The sequence below is a fragment of the Rhamphochromis sp. 'chilingali' genome (assembly GCF_963969265.1).
Source record: "Rhamphochromis sp. 'chilingali' genome assembly, chromosome: 16".
Lineage (NCBI taxonomy): Eukaryota > Metazoa > Chordata > Actinopteri > Cichliformes > Cichlidae > Rhamphochromis > Rhamphochromis sp. 'chilingali'.
In genome coordinates, this window is record NC_137943.1 from 16,672,005 (window position 1) to 16,692,104 (window position 20,100).

Consider the following 20,100-nt stretch of genomic DNA (forward strand, 5'->3'; position numbering starts at 1 on the left):
CTCCGTTCCATAGTCGGTATCCGTAGCCAGTCTTGTTAATGATCTCACTGAGGGGGTTCAGGCCTATGCAGAACAGCAGTGGGGACAGAGCATCTCCTTGGTAGATCCCGCACTTGATGGTGACTTGTGCTATGGGCTTGGAGTTGGCCTCTAGTGTTGTACGCCACATCCCCATTGAGTTCCTGATGAAGGCTCTTAGGGTCCCATTGATCTTGTACAATTCTAGGCATTCCAGTATCCAGCTGTGGGGCATTGAGTCATAGGCCTTCTTGTAATCAATCCAGGCAGTGCACAGGTTGGTCAGTCTGGTCTTGCAGTCTCGGCTGATTGTTCTGTCTACCAGTAGCTGGTGTTTTGCGCCTCTGGTATTCTTGCCAATTCCTTTCTGTGTCCCGCTCATGTATTGACCCATGTGCCTGTTCATCTTAGCCGATATGATGCCTGACAGGAGCTTTCATGTAGTACTGAGGCAGGTTATTGGTCGGTAGTTGGAGGGGACCGGTCCCTTCTTGGGGTCCTTGGGGATCAGGACCGTCCGGCCTTCAGTTAGCCATTCCGGGTGTCTCTCGTTAACTAGCAGCTGGTTCATTTGTGCTGCCAGACGCTCGTGGAGTGCAGTCAGCTTCTTCAGCCAGTAGGCGTGAACCATGTCGGGCCCTGGTGCTGTCCAACTCTTCATACTGGAGACCCTTTCTTGGATATCTGCCACTGTGATGGTTACTGGACCCTGTTCAGGGAGGTCGCTGTGGTCTGCCCTCAGATCCTCTAGCCACTGAGCATTGCCGTTATGGGTTGCATCCTTCTCCCATATGCTCTTCCAGTATTGCTCCGTCTCCAGCCTTGGTGGTGCTGTTCTCTTATTGTTCCCTTGCCACTGAGAGTACACCTTTGCTGGTTCTGTGGAGAACAGCTGGTTTATTCTCCTGCCTTCTATCTCTCTGGTGTACCTCCTCAAGCAGCTGGCCAAGGCTGTGAGTCTTTGCTTGGCAGTTTCCAAGGCCTCAGGTATGGACAGTTTGCTGTATTTCTTATGCACCTTATTTGTCGCACCTTTCTGCAACTCCGTTAGTTGGCTAACCTCCCTCCGTGCTACTTTGATCTTGCCCTCTAGCCTCCTTCTCCATGGAGGGTACTGCCCCTTGTCGCTGTTCAACTTGTAGCCAAGCATCTCACTGATCACTGCTGCCGTATTGTAGATCAGCTTGTTAGTGTTGGTAATCGTGGTTGTAGGTATTGCCCGTAGTGCTGCATTAACATCATCGAGCAGACCTTCTGAGGGTACTTCACGTAATTGAGGGTACTTCACGTAATATATATATATATATATATATATGTATATATATATATATATATATATATATATATATATATATGTAATATTGCATTGATTTAATTTTACTGTCCCATTTTTGGGCTTTTTTAACAGCAATGTCCCAAATTTTGAGAAAAAAAGTATAATGAAGGCTTATAATAAACAGTTAAGTGATCATTAGTTTTTGCCATAGATTATTTTCCCACTGGTTGTAACTATGTAACACTAACCAAGGTTATTTTTGTCACCACGGCTTTTTCCCCCGTTGCTGGCGGTAAGTCCTTACAAAACTTAAGTGTCAACATATCACACGTGAAAGTGTGAATGTGAATAGAAACTAGACGGTGCCCTCGCTTCCTTCCTTGTGTAGCCTGCAGTCATTCAGTTGCAGTGTCAAGGCGTGATGCTTTCCTTGGAACGTGTGGATTTTTTTTCTTCTTGTAAATTCAGAAAAAAAGCAAAATAAATCTCATGAAAGTCGACACACTTGAAACATTTATTACGGAATCATTTTTTTCTGGTCTTTTTTTTTTTTACAATCATTATAGAATACATGTGTTCATGAATCAAGGAAAATAAAAAAGTGACTTTGTGTTAAATGACATTCTTAAAAAGCTTAGAATTAAAACACTAAAACACAACAAGGCATGTTGTTAATCCTTTTAATAAAGTATATTTTAACATTTACATACATAAACATTTGAAACAGATAAAATAGATATACGCTTAGGCTGCGATTTATTAATATATGTTTTACATTTGTGTTTACCATCTCTGATCGTTATTAAATTAAGAAAATGGAATTGCATATTTCTATTAAGAGACTATCTGTGTGGAGATGCCTGTTCCTTTTTACAGCTTTGTGTAAACTTTGAAAAAAAATGAACTTTTTGTGTCTTCTACTGAGCAGATCATCACATTTGACAAATACAGATTTGCCCAAATAAAGGTCAAAATACTGTCCAGTAAAGCTCTAAATGTCTTTAAAGGAGGTGGAAACTGTAGCAGCTATTTAATTATATTAAGGTTTGAGTCTTAAAGATTTTTTTAGGAACTTTCTGGAAAGCAGTTGCTTAAATGTAACAAATACAGAGTACTTATCGTTTCCTATTATACCAGATCAGGTATGTGATGCTTGATAGTGAATGAGAGTGATAAACGGCAATGTCACAGTGCTTTTAGTGAAGTGAACGATATACAAGTGAACAGAGCATTTCTAAGAACCCTGTTGATTATTAGAGCCAAACAAAAGACCTCAAGATCTCAACTCATCATCCTTTTTCATAAAAAAAAAAAGAGACACAAGGCATGGTGGTGCTCTCTCCAACCCAGCCGTGCCAAAATCATTGAGTGCTAAATAAAGATCAGGGACGGAATCAACTCGACTCCCCTAATTTTATGAAATATGACGGGGACAATCATGCTGAGTGGAAGTGGAACGCCTGCACAAACTCATCTGTCAATACTGAAATTGGTGATCTTACACATGTAGATGTTGTGTTTTGAGGTTCTAAGATGTGGCGCAACGTATCACATGTGTCTTAATACTACTCTATATGCTGCATTCAACTCTCCAGATACAGTGAGCACAGATGAAGTTTCATTAGCAACACTGGTAGCAGTCCGTAGAGTGGGAAATCGGACGGCGTGCATACAGACACATGTGTAGACAAGGTGTTTATTTAGAGATGCCTTTCTCTGGCTGGTGCCGCTGATGGCTATGTGCATGCCTGCCATAATAAACAAGAAGAAATATGTTAAAGTGAGTCCAGGACATACTGTGAAGTGACAGCGCTTCCAATACCTTTGACAGCTAAGAAGCTGAGGTGGAGAAAAACTGTGGTTCACCTGGTGAGGTCCTCTATGTCCACTAGCATAGCGTCCTGCTCCACATGCAGCTCATCCCTCATCAGCAGCAGCTGTACCAGCTCCTCATTTAGACCTGTTTGAAGATACAAATCCAGTCTTTGAATGTTTGTTTCCCTTGTATGATTGTATTTTATCGTGCCAAGTGTGTGCTTTTGTTGTGATGATGTTAGACAGAAATGTGTTAAAAAATAGGAAGTGAGGAAGAGAAAAACAATCCCGAAAGATATCGTATAAATTCTTAAGTGGACTGAATGTCTTTTGATACTTTATTTGATAGAAATAATAGCATAGATGGCATGAATAAAAATATTAAAATCTGATAAAGTACAGATCAGGCTTTTGGCTTGGTTTTTAATAACTAATTTGTGTCTTTATGCGTGAGTCATCTACTCACTCTGAATCTGTGAATGCAAATCATTCGTGATGACTTGCAGCTGTCCAAGACTCATGTCTCTCATGTCCCCTTGCCTCAGATTCCTCTTCATTAAACCCTCACTGATGTGGGGCAAATGGGGAAGCTGCTCGCATAAGCACACACAGACGGGAAATTACTGCACGTCAAAATGTGTCAAACATTTGAGTGTAAATAAAGACTTAAAAAGTGTTGTTGATTATTAATCAACTGGATCTCTGGATTTTTACATGACGCAGCCTCTAACTGCAACTTGCAACACGTCTGTTCACCAGTTTCAGGGGCTTTCTCATGGTAACATGCACCCACGTCTCACGTACACATAAAAACTTGAGTGTTGACCTTTTCATGTGCCTATGTAGTTTTATTATGTCATATTTACTGAAACACCAACTTACATTCCATTTTCACTTTATTTTCCTTGATATTTTAGTGCCCTTAATAATTTCCTACATTGAATTTTCCATGGAAGAGGGAATTAAGACCTCTGTGCATAAAACCCCTCTGACTCACCAAGTCAGCCACAGGTGAACGTCTGTGAAGCTGAATTTGCCTCTCTACCTCCACCTGCATGCGGGCCATGGGTCGAGCCAGAGCCAACGCCACCCGGGCCTCCTCTTGCAGCCTTCGCTGCACTCGCCAAAACCCACCGCAGTCATCTAAAGGATCTGAATCCTCCTCTCCAGTATCCCGGTCCGACAGAGATGAGCTCTGCTTACTCTGTATAGGAAGTGAGCGATACTGTGATGCAACAACAACTGCGGTCACCTCACGAGTGTAGTGGAACAGAAACACACATAAAACCCACATATGGTGACACAGAGAGACTCGGACACATACCACAGGTGACAGCGGTGTGTCTAGGCTGGTCTCTGTCCTGCTGTCTTCAGCATCGCTGTCCTTGTCGCTGCTGCTGTCATTAACAAAACACACCTGCAGGTTCACCCCACTCTGCAGCCTGAGAACACAAATGCAATATTCAGAGGCGCTCAGATCGCACCCGTTTTAGTCAGAATCACACATTAGAGAGCACAGGCCAATGCTGTTTGCACACAAGAAGCAAACACCATTTAAAATGCATATAAGCATGAAAAGTGGTAAGGCAAAGAGTGAAAACAGTTCATCCATTCTCTTCCGCTTAGTGAAAACAGTCACTTAAAAAAAAAAAAAAAAGACAGCGTCAGAAGAAAGTTTCACAGTTTGCTTATGAGTTGTGATTCTGAGGAAGACCAACTGGATTTTTACACCACAACACAAAAAGTCATTTGCATTTGTTTAGTTTCTTGTCTATTTTCTTTGTTTTCATTTGTTTAGGGCAAAACTTATAAATGCATTTGAAAAAGTGAAAATCAGACAATAAAGGTTATGTTTGAGTTATTTCATTTGATGCTTAGCTAAGTCTACAGGCCTATTTAATCTTGCTGTGTGTTACGCTTTGGTGTCCTGCCTGTCAATGTATCTGAATTTTGAAGTCTGTAACTCAGTGTAGCAAAACAAAAATTTCCTGATTTTTCCAGCTGTTAAAGCTTCCCAAGATGTTGCTTCATTACAATGGCGTGGTCCACACATTCATTCTCATATTAACTTATAATTAATCTAATCAACTGTTTTTGCTGGCTAACACCTGAATGCGAAATTGGCTAACAATAATTCACATGATATTAATTCATTTTTGTTGACATTTGTTGGATTCACATGTCAGTGATGCAGTCTGGGTACACATTGGTTAGGGCTGGTCAGTTCACCTAAAATGAACCAAAACCAACATTTAGAACCTCTAATTGATTTAATCTTACGAATGTCGGTTATTTTTAAAAATTATTTTTATTTTTCTGTCAATACAGAATTCGTTTAAAGCACACTCTGCCCTGTCCAGTCTGCCACATGGAAGCATCATGTAGGAAAAGTTAAACATAGGGCCAAATAAAATTAATGTGTCCCTTATTTGGAGACATTTTTGGCTACAGGAGAGTCAACCTCAAACAAAAAGAAGAAAACTGAGAGAAAAATGGTTGAAGCGACCAACAGAAATACCGCCAGTATATTTCAACACTTGGAGCACAACAATATTACATTAGCTAACTGCTCAAGCTTTAATTAATATTAAACATTTAGTTTAGCGGCATATTTACAATAAAAAACCTAATTAATTAATCGCAATCAAGGTAAAATGTTTGCCCATTAACTTTGAATTTCTGCATATATTCATATTTCCAGTGGTTCCTCCATATTGGAATTTTGGGCACATCCCAAAAATTGTTTAGCTAGATCCAAAGATTTAATCACAGATATGGAAACAGCATAGTAAAGCATAAAGCCTTTTATTTATTCAGATTTCTGTTACTTTAGGTCACACAGCAGGTTAGGATAGTATTCATTATGAAACAATTCATCCGACTTTACAACAATGTGAGCAAAGACTCTTTTTCCCATTTCATAAACAAGGTCTTTAAAAATGGTTGGTAACATCTCTTATACAGAAGTGAAGGAAAAAAAACCTTAACCTCAGCCTTTCCAAGGGTTCAAAACACCATTTATTCAATTCCAGATCATGATACTGAAAGAACCTAACAACCCAAAGTAACCTTCCCCTACACTAAGACAAAAACAATTACTTAAACAACACCTCACTAACTCTTTTTGGAATTTCCACCCTAAACTACACCCCGTTACACCTTTACCTCCAACGGGGGAGGGGGTCACATGCTCAATTCCACCAATTGTAGCTGTGGATAACTGTGTCAGGCATTACTTCTTCTTTCGCAAGCTGACGAAACTACTTTCTCAAACATCTACAGTAACGAAGGACAGCCCCACTGTGTGACATAAACTAAAGGGTATTGTGGGAAAAAGGAAAAAAAAAAGTTGGGAGCCAAAAAGCTACTGGAGGTCAACTGGTGTCACGGAGAGAAAGAGTACTGATGTAAGTGCTGCGGCTTTGGTTAACCACGGGGAGTCTGTCATAATGCAAGTCGTTCCAGTTGCATTACATGTTTTTCTATCCAAAACTGCAGACGTGAAATGTCATTTCCATGGAAACTAGTATGTTATTTGATTTCTATCAAATATAGTACTATTTACAATGATATTTTATAAGAAGATATAAAATATTCTCTAAGTAAGTAAAAAAAATTACTGATCAACTTATTTTATTTGCATTGCAAAAATAAACAACAAGTCTGACAAATTTAAAAAAAAAACATTGAATACTAATGTTTAAAAAATAAAATATTTGGATATTTCGGATATTTAAAAAAATATTACACTGTCCTTTTATTTTTATTATTTAATGATTTAACGGGCAGGTTGGTGGCACAGAGTTCGAAGAGAGCTGTCTGATTTGAGAACATCATGTCTGAACTGTGTCCCACCATGAAGCTGGGGCATCGCTTAGTTTCTGTGTGGGCAGCTCATCATGCAACAGAGATTAACCACAGTGCCATGCTCTACGTTCCCATTCTTTCCATACTCTCTAGATAGCCCAATGTCAGTCCCTTTAGACTGACTGTAAACATAACTGTGGCACTCCGGGAAAGCTTTCACTTTCACTTTGCATGTCTGTGACTTAAATGACTCACTCTCATCCTCTGTTGTTGCATAGTCCGTATGAAACCAGCCATGATAATTAAACGTACACACAACTCCAGAACGTCACTGCTTCTAGATAAATTTCTACCAAGGAAAACTATTCCACCTCCCTAATTTGTTTGTTGTAGTTTTCAGCTAACAGTTGTTAGTCAACAAATGACGTAATCTGATGATTAATCCCCTCTCCTGGCTGTAAAGGTCTTAACCCTTTAGCACCCAAGTATAATACAGGTTAAGTGGAGTTATTTTGTACATTTTCTCTGTAAAATCACCAGATAACTCTCATTACTGTGAATCATTTGAATTTCCTCTCCCAAAAATGGCTGAGGACTTACAGTAATGTAAAATGCAGGTAATAAAACCTAGGCGGAGCTGAATTTTATGTCCTTCTTTACACTGCAGTATTTTGTGAATGCTTTTTGCTACAATGATACACTAAATATCCCCCCAAAAGCTCTTCTTCTCTTCTTTCTGAAACCATTTGAATTTTGTCTCTAGCAGAAATGGTAACCGAGTCAAGGTCATTTGAAAGAGCTTGTAAAATGGGCCCTCCACAAGGCCTATTGTAAATAAAGGGTTAACTTAAGGTGCTTCCATGATACAGTTGGCATCTCAGAGACGCGGCCAACAAAATAAATAAATACATACATAAAAAAAATATTTTCATGAGAGCTAGACTTTAATATGAAAAGGCTTTGTGAGAACTGAGAGCTTCAGGAAACCAAATGAGTTTGATGAAATTCAGTTCACCAAATTTCAGTGATTTTTTTATTTTTTATTTTTATTTTATTGTACATCACTGCGCTCGGAAGATGTTCAAATGCAGTCAGAATGACATATAAAGCCAACAATCTATCACATTATTACTGTTACTATTCAAAATGAACCATTCTCTTCTGCTTGCTCACACATACACTCAGTCAAACCCACCGAGACGAAGGGCCGTTCTTGCTGCAGCTGGTGTAGATGACTGGCTCATCGTCATAGAAACTGCCAAGGGCAAGTTTCTGCCTGATGGACTCTCTCTCATTCCTCTGGGCCTGCCACAAACAGAGAAACGTGGAAGCACAAAGAATATTAACACAGACGAGGCTCCTGTGCTGCCGTCTCTCTCTGCTTGATTTGCCAAGTGGGTCGCTTATTGACAAGGAAGACTGATGAAATTCATAAACAAATGCATAAATTCAGGTAATACCAAAATGAGAGGACACTCTCATTTCTTCTAATCAACTATAAATCCGGTTACACCCGATTAAGAGGGAAAATGTGATGAATTCACATCTACCGTCTACTTTTGATTCCATGTATGAATATGAGTATTAAAACATTCATTATCTGCTACTACTACCAGCTGACAGCCTGTCCAGGATTTCTCATCTGATGCGTGTAAACAGTAGTATTGAAATAGATGTATAGAAAATGATTAAACGAATGAATCTGGCAGATGCAGTCCTCATTAACACTTCAGAGAAACGTACTGTTTCAATTCTGAGAGACAGTGCACATAATTTTTTTCCCCCACAGGCCAGGCCCAGAAAAGACTGAAGAATGAAACAAGAAATAGGTGTATCTATCCAGTTATGTCAGTGCATCTGAATGCATTTTTATTAAAGATCTTTGTTCATTACAATCATAGGATTGTAGTGACGGTGAATCATCCATAAATGGCTTCTTTCACTAATTTATGCATCACATTTCATCATCAAAACAGCAGGTACTATTTAAACTGGTTAAAAAAATTCCATTGCATTCTTTTAGTGCTGCTGATTCAAAATGCCGTGTCACTGTGGGCTGGTGTTTTACAGCTTCCTCTTCCTATGTGACTAGTTTCTTTTGACCGACGTCCCATTTTTCATACTTTTTGTTTCACTTTAATGACATTGGATCTTTATGTTCTGCCCCCTTTCCCTCATCTGTATTTCTCATTCTTTTCCCCTTTAACCTTTTGAGCTTCCACACCCGAGCCTTCTATCTCGTTTCCTTTTATTTCACTTCATCTCAGCTTTCAGTCTGTAGCTCCCCCTTTGAACCGATTTCATTTTTTCCCCTTGGATCCTCACAACATGATTTTCTATTCTGGCATCAAAGGGAAAGTATTTATATATGATGGATTTGAGCCAAAAACATCTGCTAAAGCTGCCTGAGTTTGTGTGTGCTCTTTGGAACCACACATAATAACACTTCTAAAATTAGGCACGTTTCTCTTATGTTTCAGCGTTTGTACTCAAAATAGCTGCAAAACTGATACATACACATACACACACCACTACACCCTCTTTTTTTGTGACGCATCCTTAGATGAGGATGTGACGTAAAAGCATAAATGAGTTCATCGCCATCATTCTCCAAACCAACGCTGGCCCCTGCTCACCCACTTCAGACATACAGATGCCCTCCTTACTAACAAAATGACTACACGAGCACATGCACCCCCACAAGCCCAAAATTGTACCCCTTATAAAGAATGTACATGGTATGATGAATGCAAATGTAGAAAGATTTTAGTTCCTATTCAAACAAAAGATAGTATAACATACAATGATATAGATATCAATGATCTGAGATGGAAAATTGTGTCAAATCTGACTGAACAAATGCAGGAGCATACATATTACACAGATATATTCGAGCACAACCACATACGAACACGCCCACTCCCTTTTCCACTCATCCCATACGGCTGATTTATCTACAGCATCACACCCATGATGGATACCTATCATGTATACCTTTAAATAGCTTGTTAAATGCTACAGACCCATCAGAATCACACACTAAATGCAAGCAAATACAAATCCACACACCTGGTAAATGCGTTTCTCTTGGTGCACCATCCTTCAGCGCATCGTACTAAAACAGCCGTCCTGCCCTCCTCTACACTGCAGTGAAACTAGACCCAGGAGACCCTCTCTTATACCGCAGCTCCGTGCAGGAGAGCGAGGGTGGGAGGAAGGGATGACAGAGCGGGGAGGGGAGAGGCAGCAGATAGGGGAGGGTGGGGAGACGTGGGAGCAAGAGAGGAAGGAGTGGGCAGCGACGGAAGCAGAGGAGGAGAGAGAAATCAAGGGAGGGGAAAGAAGAAGCTGCTCAGTGCTGCCACTGCTTTCCTGATCTGTTATCTGTACCTCCATCTTCCTCTATTTTCTCTCTTGCCTTCTCCTCTTCACCTTTCCTTTACTGGAAGGAGAGGGACAAATAATAAATCTGTGTTTCTGATAAATTGAGGCAGACATTTTGGATCTATAAAAAAAATGGCAGGTGGACTAGGCTAGAAGGCCTAATGGATGAGAATGCAACAAAATACTTAGAGGCCATAGCTGGTTCTCTAATAGATCAACATCTGATTATTGGCCTTACACAGCGTAGTAGATTTATTATATTTGTTTTGTCTTCTGGAGGAATTTCCTACAGCCTCATCCCACATCAAAGGTACAAGTGTAATGAGCCGTAAGAGGCATAAGGAAGCACATGACGCATTTGTCCACATGTGCATAAACAACCAGTGTTGCACACACACACACACACACAGGCTTGCAGTTAGTTCCCACAGTGCAGTTGTTCACTGATTAAATGACTAAAGACTGAGTCATCTTCCTTCTTTCATCAACATCAAGCCAAATATTCTCAGTCTCTCCATGCCAGGAATTTTTGCTTATGGAAAATATGCTGCATATATATATATATATGAATGCTGCATGCATATAAAAACAGTTACAGAACTGCATATTGCAAATATGGCAATAAACACAGCCTGTTGTTGCACTTGTCTTTTACCCAAATTTAATTTTTTCCCTATAGCCCATTCCTTTTTATTTGGAGAAGTCTCTTCAACAGCTAAGAGACGTAGCCATCAGAATAAGTGTCCTCATTTATTTCCATGTGTGGATCAAACAACAGACACAGTGAATCACTCACAGAGATGCTGGACAGCCTGGTTCTTGCTACACTGTAACAGTGATCTGCCTGTGGTGCAAAGATATCCTTAAGCTCCTCTGCCCAGCTGTGACTGTTTACCATGCATCCTAGTCTTCCTCCCTGATGCTGTGCATCTTCCCACCAGTGGCACGTTGTGGCCTTTCTAGTGAATACGTCTCCCTCCTCTTCCTCATCCATGTCCACATCATAGTCCTCCATAAAGATACAAAGTAGAGTAGGCGGAGCAAATTTTAGAGATGGAGGAGGAGCTGAGAGATCTGGTCGGGAATCTAGCCAGACATAAACAGGAGAGGAATACAGATCTTTGACCAAAATTAGTTGTTTAAACGACGGCTGTTCCAGTCTATTTAATGCACGGTATCTTAATGTTTCCTGTGGTAGCATGGATAGAAAAAAATAGATTATATAACAAAATGAGATTTAAAAAATGTAGAATTTCAGTCTGATTTTAATCCTTTCATTAAGTTCATTTAAACAAAGCCACAAAATAAATCTATAGCCTGATACAAACATCCAAATTCTTTGTCACTAGTAAAAAGATAAAGCAAAATCCTGTGTACCACAAAACGCTCACCTTGGCTAAAGAGATGAAACCACTTCTTTAAATGATTGAATAATTTAACCAGCTGCAGCAAGACACACGCAGTGTTGCATGAATGATCTACTTGATTTCTTGTTCTGGAGCTCTGGACCCTCCAAGTAACGTTTAGAAAATGAAGTGGCTGAACGACAATGAGCATGTCTGGATTCAGAGTCCAGCATTACACGTCGTTCAGTTGTCACGTGTGGTTGAATTTCAGCGAAGTGCGTACACACAGTCACGGAGTGCCCAAGGGGGAAGAGCACTGTAAAAATATATAGGAGCAGACAGAATAGGGTCTGTATGTGCAGTGGGTGAATGGGATTTATGCACCAACTTTTTGCAAAGACAAGAAAAAAAAAATGTGTTCCATAAACAAGAACTAAAGGTAGCCCTCTAGAGACTTTGATTCATTGTCTTAGTATAAGCTCTAACAAGTATTGACGGGGCTTGCTATGAATAGGTCAAACGTTTGAACAATAATTCAGTTTGGCGTTTTAGAAAGGGGTGTACCATGACAACCAACATGCTTAGGACTGTGCATTTCACCATCATTAAATGACCAGTCTTTTGTAGTGGGGGGGGGAGAAAAAAAAAAAAAAAAACCACACACACCAAACACATGAGAACAAGTTCACAGTAGAAAAATCTTTAATTTTCATCATCATCATGCTCCGCGAGAACACAAGATTTTCTTAGAACAATTCAACCATTACCAAATTCACACCAACAAGAAACCCTTAGCACTTACAGCTCTGCTTAATTCAGTCAGGGACCTCCTTGACCTCTGTACTGAGGAAACCTGGAAGCAATTTGCAAAGGGAAGCCTGAATGTGTTTGGAATCTAGATTTAAAACCTGCTTTGGCCATGTACTTCTGGTCATCGGGGAGTTTCTTAGCCTTGTATACAACATATGGCTCAAAGGGGAGCTTGTCAAATGGAACATATGGTGCTATAGGGGCTGCAGAGGTTTCTGGGCTGACAGGGCTTGGGTAACTCAGTTTCACAGGGGAAGCTGGGTAACTTGGCATAGCAACTGGGGTAAATTGAGACCAAGTAGGTTGCTTTGGCAAATTTGGTTTTTGTTGGTATGAAGGCTTTCCAAAGAAATATTCAGTCTCCGGGTTGTAGTAGTAAACCTGAGTTTTGTCAGGGATCATTTGCAACTGTTGGACTGGTGGAAGGTAGTGCATATTAGGAAAATGTGCAGGGTAATAGGCAGGGCTCTTGGAAGGAATTTTGTTGCCACTAGGTCTAACAGCCGTAGGTGGTGCCACAGTGGTTGTAGCTGGTGGCACAGTGGTCTTCACTGGGAGAAAGGAGGAGTAGTAGTAGGGGTAATAAAAGTTATATGGGTAGTACAGAGGGTATGAATATCCAGGTGGCTTTGTGTGAGGGCGAGTGGTAGTTGGGTTAGTTTTAGCACCTGGTGCCATCAAATGCATGTAATAATTATACCAGTAGGAATTATATAGATTAGGATAATAGGGCTGTTTTGCTTGTCGTCTTGAGCGATGGAAGTGCCATGGCCTGAGAGAGAAAGGAAATTTCCTGGACTGTTGAACTGGGCAGATGAATTCAACTGCCATCCCCCGCCAATTCATTGGCAACACATATCTTCCATTCTGAAACAAAGAAACCAAACATGTTTTGGCCTGGGTTTGTTTTTTTGGCAAATTTAGCATCAAGCAGTTATACCAACTCTAAGTTTGAAGAGATCTTTTTCAAAACTACCAAAAGAAAATATAGAATTCATCAATTAGTGCAGATATGAAAACCACATTCCATCAAGTCCAGGTCCTTTTAAAAGAAAAAAAAAAAAGAGAAAAAAAAAAGCAGCATACCTCTGTTAGCACACTGCAGGCATTATATGGGACATTTAAAACTAGTCCCAGTGCGTTCTGCTGCATTGAGAAACCACAGCTTTCAGGCACATGCTTCAGTGGTAAGGGTTGTGCATTTTCTGAGAGAAGGAGAAAACATGCCAGTATTCAATGACAGTTTTTAAAAACCGTTTTGCATACTTATATTTTTTCTACCTATGTGCAGTTGTAGATCAGCAGCACCAGGCCCCATGGCCTTCAGCTTCATCTTGTTATCACTACAGTGTAGTGAAGAGTTTAATTGCCTCCATGCTGCTTCATTAGCAGTGTCATTCTTCAGCTTTGATCTACTCTCTGCTTTAGGAAGAAAGATATCCCAACACAAAGTTAACTGCAACAACCTTTGCCTCAAGTGTACCGAGCATATCAAATTAGCAGAAACAGCCAAGTGTTACCTGTGATGCTTGACTGATGCAAGTCAACTTGCAGCAACGCATGTCCTGTGGCAGCTGCAGAAGAAGCAGGTCCTGACTGGGATTTAAGCCTTTTTCCATTAAAGAGAATGCTTCCCTTTCTTCCATCTTTCACTGCAGTCTCACTAGATCCCTCATGTTTAACTTTTTTGCCCAGCACTTGCAAGTTTAAACAAAGGGCTAAAGAGCACAGGAGTAATGTGACTGCCACAGTTTGACATGCTCTACATCTCCCACTTCTATCACCTCCCATAGTGGTGACACAGTGCAGATGGAAAGCACTTCACAGCGATGCAGAACAACTAAATCACAGCTTCTGATGCTGTCTGCAATTTGTCACCAGCTAATCAACACAGTTACAGTTTGCACCTGTGGCCTCATTAAGAGCCTTTGGCAGCTGACTCTAGTGTTGTCCTGGGATAAGTAGAACATTTTTTATGGAGCATGAAATGCGTGGAATTCTATAGTCTTCATAACTCATGAGTTTGCAGACAAGATTATCCTATTTAGATATACTGTAGACAAGTGTAGGCTCTGTCTCTTGTTAAACTAATTTTGGTTAAAGTAAAATTATTCTCCTTTGGAACATAAGTGAATTGAATAAAGAAAAATTCAAATAAGTCTAGGTAGGTTATTCCAATGAGCTTAAGAAACTCTTCTTTGACTCGATTAATAATCAAATAAAAGTTCTCAGTTTCAAGAATTACAGTAGTAAACACCATCTAACCGTAGCTTGAACACTGAATGACTGAGCAGAGAAGAGTTTTATAAGATCCTGTAAAAGAAAAAGAACTGAAAAAAAAATTGAAATGCAGCAGTTGTGTAGTATTTGCTTCACCATTTAGTTACATCTTTACACCATATATGCATTTGTCAGAATGCATGCAGAAGTATGAAACCAGAAGTACAAACTAGTAATTTCATCATGGTGCCACTTTATAAATGCCTACCCAATAAAATGCTGCAATAAAGCAGAAAAAAACACTTTGTAGCAAATAACCAAACCACAAATGTGATTTAAAAAATTCATACAAAAATTGACATCTCATAATATGTGTTGTTTTTAATCAATTGCAGGTTAACAAGTTAAAAGAAAAATGAAATCACTTTGTAATTTGCATTACTAACATTAATATCTGAATAAACCTGTATGTGCAAAGTGTGCCGTTAAAATATGTCTGTGAAGGTTCTCAGTCATCCAGATCATCATAGTCAAAGGAGCTTGCAAAGAAAAGCGTCTGGACTTCTTTAAGTTACTTGAAGACGTTTCACCTCTCATCCGAGAAGCTTCTTCAGTTCTAAGGTCAAATGGTGGGGAGTCCCAGATTTAAACCTAGTGGGAGTATCCCCCCACAGAGGGACAAAAGGACCCCCTGATGATCCTCTAATCGCCTGAGCCAAGGTGTGAAACTGGGTGTGGGTCCCAATCAGCCAGAGTTTCAGGTGAGCTCATTGTGAAACCTGGCCCCACCTTATCATGCGAATTCCTGAGGTCAGATGGCCCAGGATGTGAGTGGGCGTTAAGGCGTCTGGGGAGGGAACTCAAAACTGGATTATAGATGGCAGAGAGTTGGTGTCGTAAACCACCGCCTCTGTTCAAAGATGGTCGCTGACAGTGGACATAGATGGTTTCTTTCACTCCTCTTTCAAACCATCTGTCCTGTGAACAATGTGAACATTGGCATCCTCGAAAGAGTGTCCTTTGTCCTTAAGATGCAGATGGACTGCTGAGTCTTGTCCTGTGGAGGTGGCTCTTCTGTGTTGTGCCATGCGCTTGTGAAGTGGCTGTTTGGTCTCTCCAATGTAGAGGTCTGGGCAGCAAGGAATGCCCAAACCTCTTTAATGTGCCGTTAAAACGCTTGTTTGCAGAGCTTGGCAAACTATTACAAACAGCTAACTGAAAGAAAGGATGGGCTCAAACAACTCCAAGAAAAAAAGAATAAATCCAATGTGTGGCCTAAGGTGGTGGTTATGGTAAATGGACTGGTTTAGTGTATTTCAACGCTACTTGAGCACTTTATACAATATGCCTCATTCACACCCGCCCATTCGAGCAGTTTTTATTCTAAGCTTTGCAACATTGCACTCCAATGGATACAAGGTACTTATAATGGAATATTTGGCATGCAGACTGGAGCAGCCAGGGACTGAACTACCAACTTCTGAATTGTCGGATGACCACCTTTGCCTCCTAAGCAACAGTCACCCTGGTTATTTCTGATTATCTGTATTTACAAATTGTGTTAGTTTGTCTTTTCATTTTTATTAAAAGGAACAAAATGAAGAGTGTAAAGAGAAAACTGGGAGGGTGGGGCAAAATAGAAATTGTCAAAAATGAGTCTTTTTTATTGATTAATTGAATCTTTATTTTGAACATGTTGAAAAAGTACAACAACATAGAATTAAACAGAGACAAAGCAAAACAAAAGGAAAACGAGCAACCACAACTACAAATAACTTTCATGTTCAAAAAGGAGCAGGAAGAAGCATAAGCTTATTTAATCCCACCCCCTTTCCACTATCTAGTAATCAATAGACTGCAGAAATACCTCCTTGCAATTACATTATATGTCACATGTATTTTTTAAGAGAGCGAGAGAGAGACAAGCAACAAGCTGTTTTTTTCTGACTTGTTTTTTTTCCCCCGGTGCCATTTGAGTAAAACGGATCTCTTGAAGGACCCAGCATGCCAGGTAAAGGACCTGGTGTACAACTGTACATGATTAAGTCCTGTAAAGATAGTCCATTTGCTGCTTTGACTAAGTTGGAACAGCATAACAGAACATTGCTTTTTATTAGTAAAAAGCAAGCTTAACAGTTCAGGCTACATAAGCCCAGCATAGTGCAATAAAATAGTGACTTTCCAACATTACATATCCACCCAACCCCCCTTTGTTTGGTGGGTGGTTGCAGACAACAGGGACATTAATCATTTAAATTTGAGCCCCCAACATCCAAATATCATCAAGTCTGCTTATTAATTCCAATCACCTTTGCACTAAATGCTCATAACATTTATGATTCTTGAGTTTGAATCTGTGGTGCTGATTGAGTTGAGCTGTTGAACAAAGAATTTCAAACCAAGAACTGGTGTTATTTAAAGCCTTTATTATATTTTCGTCAAACTATGACGAAAGGGCATTAACTGAACTTGTTGATGGAAGTGTGGAAAATTGTGCGACTGAGCTTGAGGCAGCAGAGTGTCTGTGCTTCCGCTTTCCAAGTCTGGATTAGGATTGCTTGGATATTGAGGAACAAATTGAGGGAAAGGCACAACATATTGAGGGAGTACGGTGTCCGAGCTTCCAGTAGCAGCCGCCAAATCTGCATTAGGGTTGTTCGGATATTGTGGAAGAGGGACAAACTGAGGGAAGAGAGGATACTGGGAGAGGAAATGCACATTGGGTGGACGCTGCAGTGAGTGGGGATAAGCGTCAGCGTTAGTTGTGGTTTCAGTATCTGCTGGCACAGGTAGTGGAAAGGGCAAAAGAAAAGGTGGACCAACTGGTTTGTAACCAGGTAAGAGAAACTCTGGAGGAATGAAGGATTCTGGCTTTGCAGTGGTGGTTGGGGCTGCTCTTGTGGCTGGAAGTGGGGGATAAAAGTAAGGATAGAGGGGGGGAAAGGGTGGAGGGTATTGCTGGAATGGGGGCATTTCTGACTGCTTAATGGGTTCTGCAGGATCCGATACGGGAACTGAAGGATATGGATAGTGCATTTGTTGTGCAAAGAAAAAGGGTTGAGGAACATGGGCATACAATTGGTCTGGATTTTTGCTAGTGTAGGGCATCTGGGAGTTTGATGCGGGGTCCTGAGGGGTTTGAGAGGCAGTCGTCATAAGAGCTGGTGCTGCAGGTTTGGAACACCAAAGGGAGATTGGAATACCCTGCCACCGCATTGGAAGCACATAACTGCCACCCTTTAAAACAAGAAGGAATATCAGGACTTGCGTGTTACCAGTCAAGGAGTTAAAGTTATTTACCCCCTTTTAAAAGAGCCATAATTGTTAGAGATCACAATATTAAGTGTTTATGTTTAGCCAAGAGACCGTTCCAAACCCATGACTAGCAAATTAAAGCCTCGGCCATCTAAGGAAGATTTTGCATAATTTTAATTTACTTTTGATAATTAAAAAAATAATCCTAAAACTAGCCAATTTTAACAGCAGGCTGCCAATTATTCAAATATAGCATAAGACTTAATTTCAGTTGAAATTACCTCTTGAACCACACTGCAGCCATCATAGGGAACCTGCATAACAAGTGACCGTAAGTTCCTCTGCATGTTGTAGCCACAGTTGGGAGGGACCTGGCTCAGAGGTACTGGCGGTGCATTTGCTATGGGAAAAAAAGTTTACATGACGATGCAACCAAATGGACACTTTACAAAAAAAAGAAAAAAGAAAAAAAAGAAAGAGCCCTGCTTGCTTACCTTGGTCCACTGCTAGCTCTGACACTCCTCTTCCCGCTACCCTGAACTTCATCCGATCCCCACCGCACAGCAGCAAAGGTACCATGCGCCTCCATGCTGCTTCTCTGGAACTGGTGTCATACGTTTGGCCTTTTGACCAGCCTGACGTGGGGGAAAAAAAAAAAAATCAAGAAGAGCAAGTTTTGCAATTATGCACAGAGGCATAGAGCTTTTAAATAAAAATGCAAGTACATCTCCAAATAAGCACGCTTTTCCTGCAGCCAGTGTCCTTACATAAACTGTGGACCTGAAGCTTACCTATAAAATCTGCTTGATAGGATTCCTCCACGGATGAGTTTGTAGAGGCTTTCCCATATTTAACCTCTGACTCAAGGCCTGAGCCTTTCCCGACAGATTTTCCGAATACGACTTTCCCCTTTCGTGCACCTAACGCATCGGCCTCTTTGCGCCCTCCTCGCCTCTCTGTTTTCGTTAGTCGGTAACAGTCTATTGCTTGCACTAAATGGCACATCAGAATAACAGCTACAGCACAACAAACGGAGGCACGTCTCCCTTTTTCTCTACGCATCGTTTAGCTGTGCGTGTCTCCTAGAAATGTTAAGAGCTGGAAGGCGAGACTTCGCCATGGCTATTTGTGCGGCAGCAAACAAGCCAGGTGCTGCCACAGCGAATCAGAAGCCGCTGCGGGGACATCAACGGATTCTCTAATTACCTGCACTATATGCACCTGAGTAATGTCTAGTTAACATTTTATTCTTAACGGGCTTTGTGTGTGTGTGTGTGTGTGTGTGTGTGTGTGTGTGTGTGTGTGTGTGTGTGTGTGTGTGTGAGTGAGTGAGAGAGGGAGAGAGAGAGAGAGAGTTTAATTAAGACACACAGTATTAATGAGGTAAACTAAAAAAAATAAATGCACAACCGCTGTCCCATCTAAAAATAGTATTGCATGTGTTCAGAAACCTCTGCTACTCATAAATGGAAGGCGCAAAAACAATTTCGGTCACGGAAGCGAGTTTCAGCTGCAGTTTCCAAGCTGACCAATGAAAACTGGGGATCAACCTCTTACGTGCTTAGAAAATATCGAGAATTTGAACATCTACGATGCCATGGCAACCACCAAAGCTCCACCTGCTGGTGAAGCTGCAGAAAGGCTGTTAAATGAACCACTGAGGTGGGATTATTCCCTGCCTCCAAATCCTTTGCAAACACTAGATTACCATATTTACACATTACAATAATTGTGGAAAGGTTTTGGCTTTTTTAAAATCCGGGGTCTTACCATAGATTTTACTGTTTATTAGAAAGTTATGTCAGAACGCTTATGAATGTTAGCATAACCAGTCAGACAGCAACACAGATTAGGTCTGCTGTTATGTTTACACATTGCCATACAGCTATTTCATCTCCATGGTTACTAACAACACCGGCTAGTCTGAAGAATCGCTCAATACTTGACTACCACTGCGGCAAGTACGTGGTGTTTTATTGTCGTGCTGTCTTCAGCTTATCTTCATATCTTCATAGACTATGTATAGAGGTGTTTGTTTTCACCAACTGTCAGCTTTATCTGTCCTTTTTCCCTCCTTAAATGATGACTGCTTTTATATATGTAAAAAATATATTAGACGTATTATACTTGGGTGTGTATGTGCTAGGAATAAGTTTTGATTCCTGGTAG

The 20,100-nt window shown here is 40.6% G+C and overlaps 2 protein-coding genes and 1 long non-coding RNA gene across 4 annotated transcripts; all 3 read right to left on the minus strand.

Moving 5' to 3' along the window:
• Window positions 1-1,798: 1,798 nt before the first annotated feature.
• LOC308412957 (schwannomin-interacting protein 1-like) lies at window positions 1,799-10,121 on the minus strand. 2 transcript variants are annotated; one of them, XM_080907687.1, is made up of 7 exons: window positions 9,986-10,121; window positions 8,112-8,221; window positions 4,434-4,551; window positions 4,107-4,313; window positions 3,576-3,699; window positions 3,161-3,254; window positions 1,799-3,042 (listed from the first exon to the last, which is right to left on the minus strand). In XM_080907687.1, the coding sequence occupies exons 1-7, from the start codon at window positions 10,013-10,015 to the stop codon at window positions 2,991-2,993; spliced, it is 735 nt and encodes a 244-aa protein (XP_080763813.1). In that variant the 5' UTR covers window positions 10,016-10,121; the 3' UTR covers window positions 1,799-2,990. The 2 variants fall into 2 exon arrangements, with proteins under 2 accessions (XP_080763813.1, XP_080763814.1); XM_080907688.1 differs by having other exon boundaries at window positions 3,117-3,254.
• Window positions 10,122-13,255: 3,134 nt separating this feature from the next.
• LOC308383392 lies at window positions 13,256-13,866 on the minus strand. The gene is made up of 3 exons (XR_013969127.1): window positions 13,738-13,866; window positions 13,543-13,661; window positions 13,256-13,323 (listed from the first exon to the last, which is right to left on the minus strand). It is a non-coding gene; the product is annotated as an uncharacterized lncRNA (long non-coding RNA).
• A 2,572-nt stretch (window positions 13,867-16,438) lies between these two features.
• LOC308412656 (uncharacterized protein) lies at window positions 16,439-18,977 on the minus strand. Its single transcript, XM_080907172.1, has 4 exons — window positions 18,723-18,977; window positions 18,426-18,566; window positions 18,213-18,331; window positions 16,439-17,913 (listed from the first exon to the last, which is right to left on the minus strand). Exons 1-4 carry the CDS (start codon window positions 18,934-18,936, stop codon window positions 17,104-17,106), a joined length of 1,284 nt encoding a protein of 427 aa, XP_080763298.1. The 5' UTR covers window positions 18,937-18,977; the 3' UTR covers window positions 16,439-17,103.
• Between the last annotated feature and the right edge of the window lie 1,123 nt (window positions 18,978-20,100).

Coding starts and splice junctions, on each gene's coding strand:
- LOC308412656 (XM_080907172.1), bottom strand. CDS start 18,936: ATGTGCCATTTAGTGCAAGCAATAGACTGTTACCGACTAACGAAAACA. Junction 18,332..18,425: donor AGAGCTAGCAGTGGACCAAG/GTAAGCAAGCAG, acceptor TTTTTCCCATAG/CAAATGCACCGCCAGTACCT. Junction 17,914..18,212: donor GCTGCAGTGTGGTTCAAGAG/GTAATTTCAACT, acceptor CTTGTTTTAAAG/GGTGGCAGTTATGTGCTTCC.
- LOC308412957 (XM_080907687.1), bottom strand. CDS start 10,015: ATGGTGCACCAAGAGAAACGCATTTACCAG. Junction 4,552..8,111: donor AAGAACGGCCCTTCGTCTCG/GTGGGTTTGACT, acceptor TTGTGTTCTCAG/GCTGCAGAGTGGGGTGAACC. Junction 3,255..3,575: donor TTTGCATTCACAGATTCAGA/GTGAGTAGATGA, acceptor ATCTTCAAACAG/GTCTAAATGAGGAGCTGGTA.